General features: G+C 36.9%; 1 protein-coding gene across 3 annotated transcripts in view; it reads right to left on the bottom strand.

The window, feature by feature from the left end:
* RASGEF1C (RasGEF domain family member 1C) overlaps positions 1-17,806 on the bottom strand; it is a 99,519-nt gene that overhangs the window by 10,178 nt on the left and 71,535 nt on the right. For all 3 annotated transcript variants that reach the window (XM_058168496.1, XM_058168495.1, XM_058168497.1), the window contains exons 7-12: positions 16,169-16,264; positions 13,799-13,901; positions 13,620-13,699; positions 13,058-13,153; positions 3,015-3,110; positions 1,389-1,512 (exon numbers count right to left, since the gene is read on the bottom strand). In XM_058168496.1, the coding sequence (XP_058024479.1) occupies positions 1,389-1,512; positions 3,015-3,110; positions 13,058-13,153; positions 13,620-13,699; positions 13,799-13,901; positions 16,169-16,264 (595 nt within the window). The remainder of the gene's footprint in view (positions 1-1,388; positions 1,513-3,014; positions 3,111-13,057; positions 13,154-13,619; positions 13,700-13,798; positions 13,902-16,168; positions 16,265-17,806) is intronic.

Below are 17,806 nucleotides of genomic sequence, written 5' to 3'. Positions count from 1 at the left end.
AATTAATGGGCGTTTGGAACATACACACCTTAAAATGATAATAATTGGCTTTATACATCGAATAAAAATGAAGCTGTATTTGGATCTACTACAAAATTACATTTATGAGCCATATTCAAGCACCGAAGATTACATGATGGAGCATAAGAAAGATACATTTATAGGTTCCACTTCTACTGTGCTCCTGCTATCCAATTTCCTTCTCCATATACTGGAAAGCCAATATAAAGCTTGTTGTACTTTGGTCTTTATACTGGAGGTAGTATTCTAAAGCATGAGAGGGCCATCACAGGGGCCATCTGATGCTCAGATGACAGGGATTTGACTAAGAAACTGGGACTTACTAGGGTGCTCCCATTTTTGCCTAATGCAGTTCTATTCACATGAGATTTACAAGCCTCCTAGAAATGAATCTGCTAACAGTGCATTTTCCTCCTGCTTTTCTATGCAGAAGTTGCAATGCTTGGGAAAACAACATGGAAGTGCGAAGCCCATAGATGCCATGTAAGCCTTTCCTGCCATTCTTTGTCCCTAAAGCAGCCCCAACATACCTGTATTTCCATGCAAAGGTTCCGCTTCATCAGACCCAAAACTCAATGCCTAAGACCCATCTGCTCAAGTACCCTTTGTCACTCCAGAATGCAAGAAACTTCAGATTGATCTGAATCTTTCTCTTTTATGGGATCAACTGTAATTGTTTCATTTGTTCATTTACAGTTCTGACGGTTTCTTATGGGTCTCAAAAATGATTTTTTCCTTGCTGTATTCTGAACTCACCTATAACCAATAATGTTGCATACAATTTTTTTGTGAATGAGTTTTAAGGACTTTGGTTTAGAAGCACAAAGGTCATAAACATACCAAAAGTCTATAAAGCCTGTAGGCAGAGTTAATTCATCCAGCCTCATCACTGACATGAGGATAATTGGATATGACTGAATTAATTTATCATGAAGGGACACAGGGTAACATGATCTATCAAGAGGATAGGAAGAAAAATCAGACAAAAGCTCCATAGCAAATGGGCATGATTAACTGCATCCAAAATAACTATAGTTTTTTTCAAGTGTAGCACAAAAGATTCTTCCTTTGCTAGGAGTTGGTCTCTACTTTCTGCCTGAAGCCATCACAAGGATGATTTGCAAAAGAATAGATTTGTTTGGATGTGTGCAACACTAGCACAGTAAGGCCATCAGGTCTATTGCTCTGTGGAATGATTGACTATAAAAAGATGTCCTCCATAATCATCCCAATTGCTACCAATTGTAGACAACGTGGATTTGTACAACAGCACATTCCCAAAAAAAACCCAACATATTTTCAGTCAATCATATAGAATAATGTCAGTAGCAGATACCTATTCATTCATGAAATCAGGGTGTTCTTACCATCTTCGGTAAAGATAGGGGCAGTATGTAAATAGTGGATTATATTATCATCACGTTCGAATGGACATTCCACTTGTTTCCATGTTATGAATTCTCCTACTTGTTTAGCCAGTTCCAAGAATTTCTGTATCAATTGTAAAAAGAAGTGTTTAGATCAAAGAAAATAACATTCCATTAAAATTAGGACTGTGGCTCCAGAGTAATCCAATATTAATCTGATAACATGTCTGCAAAAAATGAGAGTATGTGATCCCCATGAAGCTTTTCTATATTTCTGTAATGTGGAATGGAATACATTAATTTGCAGTTCTGATAAAATACTCTGATCTGGAATTCAGCAGCTTATGTTCTTTACATAAATTTGCTGCAAGACTATTTTGGCAGCCTTCTAAAATTAGGCATCTCGCTAATTAAGATTAAGTACTTATACAATATATGAATATAGCTAAGTATTGACATAATTATAATAATACAGCATTAACTCCAAATCCACCCTTCTTTAACTTCTTTACTATTACCTCTTACTTGACAGTAATGGCTAAATTCTTAGTAAAGACTAAGTAAATATACAAAAAAAATATCAAAAGTTATAAATATATTGATGAAAATTCATTCATCAATATAAGACATAAACAGCAACAAATATTCCTATTTGAATAATTATTTATCCAACGTTATAATTAGACAGATTAATTATTCCTGAATAGTTCTTAATTATTCTTAGTCATTGGTATTAATACATAATCATAAATCAAAGAATAATATATTCATCTGACATTTTTAACCTGATTACGCTTATTGTTTTAACACAATCCTTGGAATTTAGAATAATTTTGGTAGTGAATACTGATGCAAAGCTTGATTCAATTTGAATTTGTAAAATATTATTTAAAAATTAAATACTGATATTGCATATGCATAAGATATGCAGGAGCATAAACTGCCAATTATGTGTATTATTCTCAAGTGGCCTCTGCAAACAAAATTGTCCCTTAAGACTTGGGTCTCTGCCCCTGGGTGGTTCTTTTTTTTTTGGTGGTGGGGAGATGTTTCCCAGTTCTGTATTAGCTGCCACAGCAGCTAATTTACATCCCAACTGCTCTGCAGGGCAGCTACTGCTGCTTCCCAGGTAATAATCCTCTCCAAAATACCTCATTTTCTTAAGCGATAATATGGAAGAAACAATTTGCTGTGATTCTCCTTCCCTGCAAAATTCTATGAAGAAAGCAGGTCCTGTTTGATAGCCAGAGCAGGAAATGGTGATAACGCAAAATAGTTGCAGAGAAATGGGGGAGTTAATGAATCCTATAAGGAGCAAAATATATTTTTGTAGGCAATGTTTCTGCCTCTGACTACATCCTCTTCTATCACCTGAAAAGATCCCCTTGATCTTCAGGGGATGTTTTTTAAAGGTGAGAAAAGGGGCTGAGAAAATTCTGTTGTGTAGCTAACTGTTGTGCAGGCCTTGTACATATGCAATGCATTTGTGCTTTGAAAAAAAAATCTTGAAGTAAGATTGAAAAGATCTCTTTTTATATAGCAACTGCCTTTGTTTCTTTACCATGAAACAAAAGCACCATGGCTCAGAAAACATTTGCGGTGATAAATAATACTTGCTGTGCTTACTTCAAAGTTGACATGCCCATTTGGAAGGCGGTTTGCACATCCCTCATTCAAAAAATAAATATCTTTGATCAGTAGGCTGAAAAAGGGGATCACAATCTGTGAAGAGAATGGCATAACAATTGTCTCCGCCGTTCTATTATTGATGCACAAAAAAACGACTCACTCACACAAAGTAAAGAGATTAACTTTTCAATTCTAATGAACAAACAGTAATGTGAGCTAGGCCTAGTGGTTCCATGAAATATCCGCAGAGCTGAACTAATCTTCCCTGCACACACAAAGACAAAGGACACAAACATAGGTACAATAATTCCACAGAGACTAAATACATTGCAGGTGTTTGACTGATTAGGTATTATTGTTTAATAGGATAATATTTATAGGTAAATAAGATTATTTTATGCAAAGGAAAAGTTTAATGTGATTTAGTAAATATCAACAATCTACGGAGAGATCTACAAAGCCAAGTAAACATTTACAATTAATCCCATTTAGCAAACATATGGAATAGATATTTGTGACAAAAGCCTGTGATGTACACAGCAGAAATTCCAATTATATGAATAAAATATGTTCACATGTTGCAACACTGCCCCCCCTGGATTAAATACTTTTTATACAGAGCTTGATTTTGTCATGGATGAACACCAATGAAATCAAGTGAAACAACATGGTTTTACTTTAGCTATATTTAACTGTGGTGGCGCAATGGTTAGAGTGCAGTACTACAGGCTACTTCTGCTGACTGCTGATTGCCAGCAGTTTGGCAGTTCAAGTCCCACTGGCTCAAGGTTGACTCAGCCTTCCATCCTTCCAAGGTCGGTAAAATGAGGACCTAGATTGTTGACTCTGTAAACCGCTTAGAGAGGGCTGTAAAAGCACTATGAAGCGATATGTAAGTATAAGTGCTATTGCTATTATCCTTTATATGTATTTTGAATTTGGAAATTTTCTAACTATGACTAACACTGCATAATTTGGAGTGGAGTAGAAACCAGTACAAAGGAACACAAAGATGCAGTCCAACACCAAATGCATTTTGAATACTAAATTATTCATTATAGAAAAAGCTATTTTCCCAGATTAGCCTGAAGAGGTACAATTGACCTTCCTTCCTACCTACCTACCTACCTACCTACCTACCTACCTACCTACCTTCCTTCCTTCCTTCCCTCCCTCCCTCCCATCTATCCATTTTAGATTCATATCTGTTTATTTTTGCAATTTAAGGCAGTGTGTATAATATTCCCTCCTATTTTCCCAACTTCTCTGTGAGGTAAGTTGGCTCAAGAGAGAGTGTCTGAAAGTCACCACCTGATTTCTGTGCCTCTAGGAAGACTAGAGCTCACAGTCCCTCGGTTTCTAATCTAGAGTCTTAGAAAATAAAATTTCATGTATTGTATGTGTGGTTATGTGTCTATACACAACACACACACACACACACAGAGTAGCAATATTTATCAGCTTAATCTGATGAAGTATGCTGAATACTTTGATACTTTGATGAACCTTTGATGAACAAGGTACTTTGAAGTACCTTGATGAACGTATCTTTTCTTTTATGTACACTGAGAGCATATGCACCAAGACAAATTCCTTGTGTGTCCAATCACACTTGGCCAATAAAAAATTCTATTCTATTCTATAAGGAAAGGAAAAAGAGGGAGGGAGGGAGAGGGAGGATCTTAGATTTGCTTATTATGAAATTCTGAGATCAGAAACCTTTGCTTGGGCAATGGTTTTCCTATCTATGCTAGGGAAGAGGGAGAAATCATTCACATTGTCCTGCAATGAAATCAACTACGCTTGAAACTGAGAAACTGAAGGTATGATGTTCTTCTCCCAAATTTGCTTTATCAGCAATATGATAAAAACTGGAATGCTGTCAATCAAATCTCCAGAGCCCATAGATATCAATAAACAAGTCACTCATTTGGATACATTTTCAAGTTATTTGTGATTTTTTCTCTACTGTGTATCTGAAAGAGAAAACAAGCAATTTGCTTTCTTTGGGATGAACATAATAAATAGATCACATAGTTTCTCTTCCCATTATACTCTCCTAGTAAAAGTTCGGCCTTAAAATATTGTAAAAGAGAAAATGAAATACATTATACAAACTTCAGAGCAATAACAGGTCACAAGTATCCATTCTATAGCTATACATTTGCTAATTACTGCATGGTAACAATTATCTGCAACAAAGTCCTATATAAAACTTAAACGCAGCCCCTGAAAAAGCTGTAAGAGAATTCCACTGACAATCTTTTACATAATCTTACAGATCATGTTGTGTGGGTAGCCTCTGTGCTTAGTGGCCAATGCAAATATTATCCTGAAGCAAAGTTCACAGAGCATCTAATGGAAGTTTCACACCACAGAAGGCTGACTCAGCTCCCTAAAATATTGGGAGATAAACAGATTTCAAAGTTGACTCTGATGGGGCAAAACTGTGGTAGACATGCATAATGAAACATTGTGGAAGTTGGCTTTCCTGTTTTTCTGTCTCAACATCAGGGAAGCAGATGTGAAAATTTGCTGGTGCGCCATTTCTATCCATCTGTGTTAAAGAGGTTTTTGGAGAATAGGAAGAAAGTATGTAGGAAGCACAAAAGGCTAAACCCTACAATAACTGTATTATAAACTGATGTTGGATCCTTTATTTACCAAAAGTTACATTGATGTATGTATATCTGTCATCTCCCAATAAGATGTCAAGCAACTCTGCATTGACTCAGTAAGTTTCTGAACTCAACCCAGATTGTTGATCTTAACCTTCAGAGCTACAAGGTTCAAGACCAAAACATCTACTGGATTGCTGTTTCCTGCATGAGCCCATCCATCCATCGTGACCTTTTTGTGACTCTAAAATCACATGAAATAAGATTTTTTTTTTTTGTAGCAGCAGCAGCAGAAAAGAATAGATTCCTTGTTTTATAAAACTCTGAGAAAGAAAAGAGGCATAATGTCCAGATCCCACCATTCCCTCCTCATTGCATTTTATTTTGGTGGTTTCCTTTCACTTTCCCTCTCTTTGTCTGTTGATTGACTGATGACTTCAGAGGACTGAAATAATGCTTGAGATTATATTTTCACTGACTGAAAGTATAAATTTATCTGATTTTCTCAAACATCAAATTACACTTTCAATGAAGTCTCTTGTATCTGTGTGCCCAGGGTAACAGGATCATCCCACACAAGCAGCTCCGGCTATTTACTCTTAATTACTTTCTCTGCAAAAGGTTACTATTTCTCTGTTTTTAACCATTTTTAATTGACAGCAGTTTGGATTTTATTTCTTTCACACTGAGTTCATCTATCTCCATGCTGTCCTTTACTGCTTCTTTTTTTTTTCTTCATACGCTGGTTCTATAAATTCCTACTGCTTTTTAACTGTCTCATATCAGATGTGTGTTGATAAAAATGGTAGAAGTAACAAAATTCAATAATTTCAGATAAACTGTAAAGGGTATGGATGCCAACTTCCAAAAAGCATTGATGGCCAGGATTCTACGACATCATTTTGGCTTTCCTGTTTAGCTTCCTTTATTCTCAATGCCCCAAATTAAATTCATCAGGCAGTTGCTTCTTGATAATGCTCCTTTAGAATGCAATGGATGTGAATGGCACATGCTTGAATGTGTTGAAGATTTGCAAGGCAAATTAGATTGTCAATTAAAGTGTTAAGATATTCATCTCTTTCATTTGCCTAAAATAATTCACTTCATGATATTATATATGCCTCCATTCGAATAACAGATTGTCTCTTACACTCTCTTTATCTTTGTCTGTACAGATCTTGCTTCTGGCAGTTCACAACTCTAAGCTTCTAGGCTGACAATTTTCAACAGTTTTTTTTTTAAAATTACCGGTAGTCACTGCCTAATTTAAGAAATGCAGAAAAATATTGTTTTCTTTATTCAAGTGATAAACAAACCAACAAATCTAAGCACTCTCTTTTATATGAACCCTTCAAAAGACAAGGATGGAATTTGGTTATAGGTTTAGCAATGAATAATATTGCCCTTAAATAAGTATTCGTAAGATTTTATTACATTTTTCCAAGCATGAATAAAGATATTGTCTACTGCATCTTTTCAAGAGGTAATAACATTTTAGAAAGGGGTAAAATATGTGCTCAAAGATCTTATTAGATTCCAAATTTCATCTTCCCTATGAAGCTACACACCTAGTTCACACATAGTACTAAGTAATCATATAATTTAATTCATTTTTGCTTAGAATGATATGTGACCCTACCTATTATGGTTTAATGGTATCTACTTAGGAAACCTTTTTAAATAAATCCTCACATAAACTTATATGTAAGCACAGTTTTCTTGGCAAGATATTATTTATTTTAATTTCATCCTTATTATTTTTATAAATAATTCATATCTAATCTTCTTCGTCCTATTATTCTTACAACAACCACCTTGTGAGGCGAGAAAGAGCTAAAAGAGAGTGAGTGGCCCAAAGTCACCCAGCTGGCTTTCATAGTTAAGGCACACTCTCCTGGTTTCTAGCCTGGTGCCGTAACCACTAACCTAAACTGGCAAGTGTGGGATAATCACAAAGGAACAAGCAGTGCTGTTTTTAGTTATGTAACAATCTTGTAATTCTGCATATGAGACATCCCCACAGCTTTTCTTTATGGAAAGAGAAATACTATTTTACACACTCAATGTCTCTAAAGAAAACATAGCCAGTTTGGTGTAGTGTTAAGCTGCCAGGCTAGAAACTGGGAGATTGTGAATTCAAATCCTACATTAAGCATAAAGCTAGCTGGGTAACTTTGGGCCAGTCATTCTCTGTCAGCCCTAGGAAGCAGGCAATAGCAAAGCACTCCCAAAATTTTGCCAAGAGAACTGCAGGAATTTATCCAGGTGGCTGCCAGAGCTCAACGTTGACTTGAAAGCACACTTATGTGTGTGCACACGCACGCACGTGCGCGCACACACGACAAAGATACAATTTATTTCAGCTTCCTTTAATTGTCCCTAAGCTAGCCTGAGTATAGCAATTGTTCATGTGAAGCTGCCTGTTCTCAGTACAGATCAATCTAGACAGCCTGCACTAGTGTCTTTCTGAAATCTTTCAATCACCGCTATCTATGTTTTATGTTTTCTGACAGCGAAATACACTTAAACTCACTTTCCCAAAGGTGCTTTTTCCAAAAGGCAATTGGATTTTCTTGTCTTTTTTCCTTTGAAAACATTTTGCTTCTCATCCAAATAACATCCAAATAAATTTGCTTCTTCAGTCCAAATAAGAAGGGAAACGTCTTCAAAGGAAAAAAACAACAGCCCAAGAAAGTCCAGTTGCCTTTTGGGGAAAAAAGGCACCTTTGGGACAACCATGACCTGGGATGGCTGAGAATCTCCACAGACATTTAACAGACATTCATTTTCTCAGTTATATAAATATACAGGAGAGTAACGGAGATGCGCTAACCTGGAGAATATACAGCGTATTGCAAAGAATCTTTAAAATAAAGAATATTTGTAGCTCAGGGTTGAAATGAGGGGTAGCTCTAGAATAATTAAAATAATATACAGGAAAGACCAATGACGTGTCTTCAGCAAAGGGAGAGAATGAACTAAAACAGAGTGCCAACTGACTTACAGTTAGAAGGCAAAGGTAGAGAAGGATGCCAGTGGGAATGAGCATTCACGCTGCACCACCTTTTTTGCCCTTGCTGTTTTCATTACTTTTCTAATAGACTTCTAAATAATAAGTGCAAAAATCCCCTTGGCAGCAGGAGGGGAAGGAACGGCACAACCTGGAGGCAGACCTAACTACATGACTCTGGTGTCAATTTTATCATGGTTCTGTATGCAATGCGTGAAAACGGCTTGTGAAATCACTGAAGACTTGGGGAAGAAAGAGTTTCATGAATGTGTGGTACTATAACTCCCACTCTTGATAAAATCCCACTTCAGGTAGTCCTATAACATTCAAAGTTTCAATGGTACTAAAAAAAGTGACTTATGACCTCTTTCACACTTATGACCATTGTAGCATCCCCATGGTCACATGATCTAAATTCAGATGCTTGGCAACTGGTTCGGATTCATGACGGCTGCAGTGTCCTAGGATCACGTGATCAGCTTTTGCGACCTTCTGACAAGCAAAATCCATGGGAAATCCAGATTCACTTAGCAACCATGTTACTAACTTAACAAATGCAGTGGTATGTATAATGTATTAGTAGAAATAGACTCAGAGACTGAATTGGTTAAGGATTGTATGATTAAGTGGGCACAAAATTTTCAGCAACCAATAATGTTGGAAACTTGGGAAAGAATTTGGGTGAGGAATGTTAAAATTACACAAGAGCAAAATATGAGAGAAAATTTTTATAAGATGTTTTATAGATGGCATATAGACCCAAAAAAATTGTCATGTATGTATCCTAATGTACAGGCTAAATGTTGGAGATGCGATTGTGAAGATGCCACTTATTACCATATATGGTGGACTTGTAAAAAAGTTAAAGCATTTTGGATTAAAGTATGGTGGATCATGCAGAATATTTTGAAAAGAAGATTAAGTTTACTCCGCAGTTCTTTCTACTAGGAATAATTATGGATTGTACAGCTATAGAGACTAAATTGATTTTGAACTTAATAACAGCCGCAAGACTTTTGATTGCTCAATATTGGAAGAAAGAAGAATTACCTACAATTGAAGAATGGACACTTAAAGTATCAAATCTGGCAGAAATGGCAAAAATCTCTGCTTATTTGAAAGACTATACACAAGAAAAATATATTTTAGAATGGAAAATGTGGATTGATTATATTCAAAATAAGTATCAGATAAAAAATATTTGTAGCTCAGGGTTGAAATGAGGGGTAGCTCTAGAATAATTAAAATAATATACAGGAGAGTAACGGAGATGCGCTAACCTGGAGAATATACAGCGTATTGCAAAGAATCTTTAAAATAAAGAATATTTGTAGCTCAGGGTTGAAATGAGGGGTAGCTCTAGAATAATTAAAATAATATACAGGAGAGTAACGGAGATGCGCTAACCTGGAGAATATACAGCGTATTGCAAAGAATCTTTAAAATAAAGAATATTTGTAGCTCAGGGTTGAAATGAGGGGTAGCTCTAGAATAATTAAAATAATATACAGGAGAGTAACGGAGATGCGCTAACCTGGAGAATATACAGCGTATTGCAAAGAATCTTTAAAATAAAGAATATTTGTAGCTCAGGGTTGAAATGAGGGGTAGCTCTAGAATAATTAAAATAATATACAGGAGAGTAACGGAGATGCGCTAACCTGGAGAATATACAGCGTATTGCAAAGAATCTTTAAAATAAAAAATATTTGTAGCTCAGGGTTGAAATGAGGGGTAGCTCTAGAATAATTAAAATAATATACAGGAGAGTAACGGAGATGCGCTAACCTGGAGAATATACAGCGTATTGCAAAGAATCTTTAAAATAAAAAATATTTGTAGCTCAGGGTTGAAATGAGGGGTAGCTCTAGAATAATTAAAATAATATACAGGAAAGACCAATGACGTGTCTTCAGCAAAGGGAGAGAATGAACTAAAACAGAGTGCCGACTGACTTACAGTTAGAAGGCAAAGGTAGAGAAGGATGCCAGTGGGAATGAGCACTCACGCTGCACCACCTTTTTTGCCCTTGCTGTTTTCATTACTTTTCTAATAGACTTCTAAATAATAAGTGCAAAAATCCCCTTGGCAGCAGGAGGGGAAGGAACGGCACAACCTGGAGGCAGACCTAACTACATGACTCTGGTGTCAATTTTATCATGGTTCTGTATGCAATGCGTGAAAACGGCTTGTGCAATCACTGAAGACTTGGGGAAGAAAGAGTTTCATGAATGTGTGGTACTATAACTCCCACTCTTGATAAAATCCCACTTCAGGTAGTCCTATAACGTTCAAAGTTTCAATGGTACTAAAAAAAGTGACTTATGACCTCTTTCACACTTATGACCATTGCAGCATCCCCATGGTCACATGATCTAAATTCAGATGCTTGGCAACTGGTTCGGATTCATGACGGCTGCAGTGTCCTAGGATCACGTGATCAGCTTTTGCGACCTTCTGACAAGCAAAATCCATGGGAAATCCAGATTCACTTAGCAACCATGTTACTAACTTAACAAATGCAGTGGTATGTATAATGTATTAGTAGAAATAGACTCAGAGACTGAATTGGTTAAGGATTGTATGATTAAGTGGGCACAAAATTTTCAGCAACCAATAATGTTGGAAACTTGGGAAAGAATTTGGGTGAGGAATGTTAAAATTACACAAGAGCAAAATATGAGAGAAAATTTTTATAAGATGTTTTATAGATGGCATATAGACCCAAAAAAATTGTCATGTATGTATCCTAATGTACAGGCTAAATGTTGGAGATGCGATTGTGAAGATGCCACTTATTACCATATATGGTGGACTTGTAAAAAAGTTAAAGCATTTTGGATTAAAGTATGGTGGATCATGCAGAATATTTTGAAAAAGAAGATTAAGTTTACTCCGCAGTTCTTTCTACTAGGAATAATTATGGATTGTACAGCTATAGAGACTAAATTGATTTTGAACTTAATAACAGCCGCAAGACTTTTGATTGCTCAATATTGGAAGAAAGAAGAATTACCTACAATTGAAGAATGGACACTTAAAGTATCAAATCTGGCAGAAATGGCAAAAATCTCTGCTTATTTGAAAGACTATACACAAGAAAAATATATTTTAGAATGGAAAATGTGGATTGATTATATTCAAAATAAGTATCAGATAAAAAAATATCGAATAGCATATGAGTAAATTTAGGAAATATTTTGTATTAGATATATTTCTGAAGGAGAGGGGAATTGAGAGTGTGATTAAGTGTGGAGAGACTAGAGATTATAATTTAGGAATTATTTTAGATTATGATTGTTAGTTTTGATACCCTGCATTTTGTTCTGGGAAGTTGGGGTGGGGTGGGGGTATGGGGAGGGAATTGGGGGTTGAGGCTAGAGATGGAGTGATGGTGAATGTACAGGGATTATTGAAGATGTATAAATATAATTAATGTAGGGTCGGGTCTGCCCAGTTACCATTTTAGAACAGTGGGGAGGGAGAAAAGAGAGAGTAGGAGGTAGGAAAGAGGAGAAGAGGAAGGAAGAGGGGTAGAAGAGGGAGAAGGAAGGTGTAGGGTGGAGGGAGGAGAGGATGTAGATAAGAGAAGGAGAGGAAGGTTTGGATAGTAAAAGAAGGTAGAAGAGGGGAGTGTTAAAAAGGGGGGTGGTGACTGGGCGGGCCCGACTAAATGTATATAACTGTACATTGAATGAATTGTTTGACATGATTGTAAAAATAAAACTTTTTTACTAAAAAACAAACAAACAAATGCAGTGGTTGACTTTAACAGTTGTGGCAAGAAAAGTCATAAAATGGGGGCAAACTCCCTTAACAAATGTTTCACTTAGCAACATAAATTTGGGGCTCAGTTGTGGTTCATAACTCATGGACTACCTGTATTATGTGATAGTTAGAATGCAAGGCTAAAAATGGATGTATCCAAGTAGAAGTCCATGTTTTATCACAAGCAGCTGTCTTTTAGCCTCACTCACTTCACAGGGTGATGATGAATTCCTGGAAGTGGCATGTAGAATGTTTGTAGTTATAATAAGACTACTTCAGCTTCAATCGTAACAATACATTTAAATAGATTTAAACTTAAAGTGAACCACTCCAATCTTGATTGTAGAAAATATGACTTCAGTAACAGAGTTGTTAATGCCTGGAATGCACTACCTGACTCTGTGGTCTCTTCCTAAAATCCCCAAAACTTTACCCAAAGACTATCTACTGTTGACTTCACCCCATTCCTAAGAGGTCTGTAAGGGGCATGCATAAGAGCACCAGTGTGCCTACCGTTCCTGTCCTAATGTTCCCTTTGATTGTATCCAATTCGTATGGTTATTTCATGCTTATACTTATATATACTATTGTGTTTGACAAATAAATAAATAAAATAAAAAAATAAAATAAAGTAAGAATGGTACCTTTTCCCTGTTGCTGTGTGCTGTTAGGGACCGATGAGCAGCTCCCCTTAAGGCAGTCCTGTAGTTGTAAAAATTGCCAGTAGGATCCATCTGGTGCTGAAATAAGAGGGAGTGGTGAAGAGAGAAGGGCCATGTGTAAGTTCTCAAGTCAGCTAAAAGCTGGTATTATCTTTCCATCACAGAGTTTATAACTTGATCAAAAGACTAGACGACACAGTGAATTGAAAAGATTACTTAATTTCCCCCCACCACCCCAAAAGTCAGTCATTTTCTGTTATCTCCTTTTATGTTCTCTCTTTAAATCTATAATATTTTTTATGGAATAAATTCCTAAGGATGCATGTAGAAGGCTTCCTAATGCTAATTTTTTTGGGGGGTGACTTGTTCCTACTTTATTTGTGGATGTATCTGGATTGAAATGAATTTACTCTTCTGTGAGAACTTTTCCATTCTGGGATTTCTGGGTGAAGAATGTGACATGGTATGGGAATTCCATTTAATCACGTGACCCTCGATTATGAACATTCAAGTCTTAACAAATGTACAATTCTCAACGTATTACCTCAAGAATAAAAAACTTGGCTGTTTTCACTTTTGACCAGGTCTTCTTTAGCCTAGATACTGGACTCATGTTCATTCCAGCTGGAGGGAAAGAAGATGACGAATGGAGGAGAACATTAAGCAACAGAATAATTGCTGAATAGTCTTAAAGTGATACAGAAGTGACATTGGCACACTTACAGATGATTGCCATCAGTGAATTAAAGTTCCCTATGTTAAAGCACTCCCGGGCAACATCAATGAAGAATTCGATGACTTGTGCCCTCTGCTTCTTTTTGGCAGGCTGTAAATAAACAAGCCAATGAAAATGTAAAAAATGATTGAAATGTCATCACTCCACCAATAGGAAATGCCCTATTTTTACTGCTCAATCCAATGGTTTAGCATATTAGATAATCTAATTCTATCACTTTGATTATTGGCATTCGCTCCTGGCAGCTACAGAAATCAAAATTCTCATTAGACGGTGACTGAAGCCTAGTATACCTTTAAAAAAAAAGTCTTCACCACTGAGCTGACAAATGTACACGCAAAAGACAATTAATTCCAGAATTATTCTGTCTAGCGAATTATCAGCGCAATGACAACTATTGTAATTTTTTCACAGGCTTTAAATTAAATAGACAGCAAAGGCATCCTCAACATCTGTCTTAGTTCTGAAGACCACAAATAAGTTCATCTTTTCTCCACTGTATATGTTAGATGGGACTTTATTTCATCATTAAAGAGTGGGAGTCTTCCTGGACTCAGAGTTCCAACTCAATGAATGGATGGGAACTGTAATCAGGAAGGCCTCTCCATAGCTTCATCTGATATATCAGTTGTTTACTTTTCTAGATCAGGGACTCTTCAGATAGATACTCGTGCCCTGGTCACTACATGGCTTGACTACTGCAATATGCTGAACAGGGAGCTGCCTTGAAGACCACCTGGAAGTTACAGCTGGTCCAGAATGTAGCAGTGTGGACAGTAATGAGCATGCTTTGGTATGCCCATGTGACACTTATGCATTGGTTGCCAGCCTGCTTCAGAGTGCCATTCAAGGTGCTCCTTGTTACCTTATAAAGCCCCATATGGCATAGGCCTCACCTGCTTAAGGACTGTCTGTCTCCCATAGTATCTGCCTGGCCAATTTGTCAATTAAACAATGCCTTCTATTGGGATCCTGGAAGTGTGCCTTCTATAGAGAGCAAAAAAGGATGACCTTGATGGAGGGAGGGAAGATCTGTTATCAAGGCAACAAGCAGATAAAGATTGCAGAAACTCAGATTAGTGGGGAAGGGGCTTAAAGCATCTCAGACATCCCCCAACTTCACTCGAAGATAATGGAGAAAAATTCTGTCCCTATACCCAATCTTAATAAAAATAGTTTTTGGCACCCCTAGAGTCTGTTTCTTGATTTGGGCTACCTTGTAAGGCTGATCCTTTCTCCCTAGCAGCATCTGCTGTCTAGAATGTTTTTTTACCCTGCTGATGTTTTGAAGGACCCTGAAAATCTGGCTTTTCATCCAGGCCTTTGTCAAGCATGAGTTGTCAACCATCCTTTGGACTACGTGAGTGTCTTTTGTTCCCATCCAGTTTTCTCTCATTCTTCCCATTTTCACTCTTTGTTATTGTCTATCACTGCATTTTTTCTTGTTTTTAAAGTTTTTTATTTGTAACCACCCATAGTCACTGAGAGTTGGGCAGCATCTAAATTTAGATAATTGTCAGGGTTCCAAGTAACACCCCCAATGAAAGAAGACTCTGAGAGTAGAAGTTCCTCGAAGTTCCATTTTATTAGAGATGTCATACTGGCACATCTGGGAAAACCCGAATCTGAAAGTTTCCAGGCTTTCCCCACCCAAAAGAAAGTCCAACCCCTGCACCCACATGTCCATCACATGGTCCAATCAGTGCACTGTCCCAACTGGAAATGCCTCCCAGTCACGGCACTCCAGGTGCAGGCAAAATGTCCTTGACTCCCAGAGAAAAGAATGTTATTATGGCTAGATATCTCTACAACTCCATGCAATCCCCCCACCCAGTTTCCCACAGCACTAAGTGTGGCAGCTCTGAAGATCCAAAGAAAAAGATGCCCTCCACGGCTGACAATAATATTAATAGTAATAATAGTAATAATACACAAAGAGTCATATAGGTTGGATTTATATGTTAAATAACTTTAACCTTAAAATCAAATTTAGTTTTTGTGACCTAGATCTGTTCCTTTCTTTGCCTTGAGGTAACCTTCTTTGCTGAGTATGAGCTCCAGGAATGCTACTCAATGGCCAAGTTTGATCCCTGGCCTCTCAATTATTCCACCCCCACTATACCAAAATGATTGTGTTGTCACTGCATCGATAGCCTGTTCATTGCTTGAGATTTACTGCAACATATCTGTGAAATGCATGCAAACTTAAAGCTTTTATTCATTTTAAAAAAGACAAACTTGCTCAAACAATTATTTTTAATGAAAGAAGAAGAGAAAAAAAATTCTCCATAGAATTTACTACCAAATGCTTTCAAAATGTCAGAATGATGCCATCAGTATAACAGGAACTGACTTACCATACAAATTTCTGTTGCTACAAGATAGCAGAGTCTATTGAACCATTTCACGTAAGCCTCAAGATTACTAGTCTTCTTCTGTTCACTGAAACAAGGCTGGGGGGAAAAAAAGATAAAACATGACATGAACTAAATCCTCCAGGCTGTTTTGTTTTTTTGGGGGGTGGTGGTGGTGGAGTTTTGGTTGTTTTAAATTATTGAAGCTATCTAAAAGTGTTGCTCAAGATACAACAGAACGTATATTTTTGAACATGTGCACATGTGTACACATGGCTGCCTGACAGACCGGGCACGTGGAACTGTTTTAAATATAAAAAGATGGGAAGTGTCAGATGTCTTTGATTTCACAGCCTACAGCCCTTTCTGCAAATCAAATCAATGCGCGATGAACAATTCCATTTTGCCAACAGCAACAGTTCAGAATGCTTCCCCCACCCCCCAATCTACACTCACTGGGATATTAACAGGCATGATAGTACTATTTGCAAAGAGCAACAAGAATCTGGGAAATGAAATCAGAGGAATGTCCTTTTTTGTGTAACAGCCATATTTCATCTATGCCTTTAACAGAGGAGTTCTCCAATGTTGACAAATGCAATGGGTGACGTCGTCGTCGGAGTTGTCTAACATAAAACAATATTTCTGAGAATGACAGGGGAAGTCATGGCAGCAAATGCCCTGGTTCTTGATTGGAATGTTATTTGCTTTGAAGAATTGTTTCTTTCAAAAGATAATACCTTTGCTACTGATCTCTTCGTCTTGCCCTACCTCTGTATCATCAGTTGCCGTGAAACAAGTCACCCAAATGGCAAAATTCATCAGCAAATGTCATTCTTGTGACCTAAACTTTGTAGACAGAGGTTCCTAGGCAACCGCTCAGGACTGGGACCTCCCAGCTCTCTTTCAAATGAATTTCAATCTAGAGACTTAAGGTGCAATTCAATAACATCTACTCTGTATATATTCCCACTGAGTCCAGTGAGACTTGTTCCCAAGATGGTATGCACACTCTGCAACATAAATTACTGAAAAAGATTCCAGCTGCAGAGAGTATTTTAAAAGCATTTATGAATCTGTATTTTGAAATATTTGTATAACTTTTAGCAACCACTAGAGGGTATCAGGAAATATAGAACAAATATCTCTTATTAATGTCATAATTTCTAGCTCAGGTCTTAAGGATGCAATAAATCAACGAGGAGGAAGTTTTTATGCAGAGAAAAGGGGATTCCCATAAGTGGAATAAATATAGAAAAAGATGCCATTGGGATTTTTGGTTTTCACAATATTTGCAAATTTCTCCATTGCAGAAAACATCTCCTAAGGCTAAAGTTGATTAATGAGAGATGATGGAATTTTATGTAAAGCAGGAAGTACTTTTAAAATGCAAGTAGCCTGAAGCAAATTCAGTGTGATGGAATATAACTAGAAAAGAAATAACATTGCTGTTGCGGTTCATGGCAAGAGGCGGTAAAAGACATTTAAGAAGTGACTTAAGCATCCTTTTCCATATACTGCATATTGCTTAGAATGGTATTGTCTAGTTAACAAATTATTTTGAGTTTTATTCCCTATTTCTATACTACAGGTAGTCCCTAACTTACAGCCATTCGTTTAGTGACTGTTCAAAGTTATAAT

Source organism: Ahaetulla prasina, chromosome 2 (genome assembly GCF_028640845.1).
Source record: "Ahaetulla prasina isolate Xishuangbanna chromosome 2, ASM2864084v1, whole genome shotgun sequence".
NCBI classification, from domain to species: Eukaryota; Metazoa; Chordata; class Lepidosauria; order Squamata; family Colubridae; genus Ahaetulla; species Ahaetulla prasina.
This window is presented reverse-complemented; position numbering and strand designations above follow the sequence as displayed.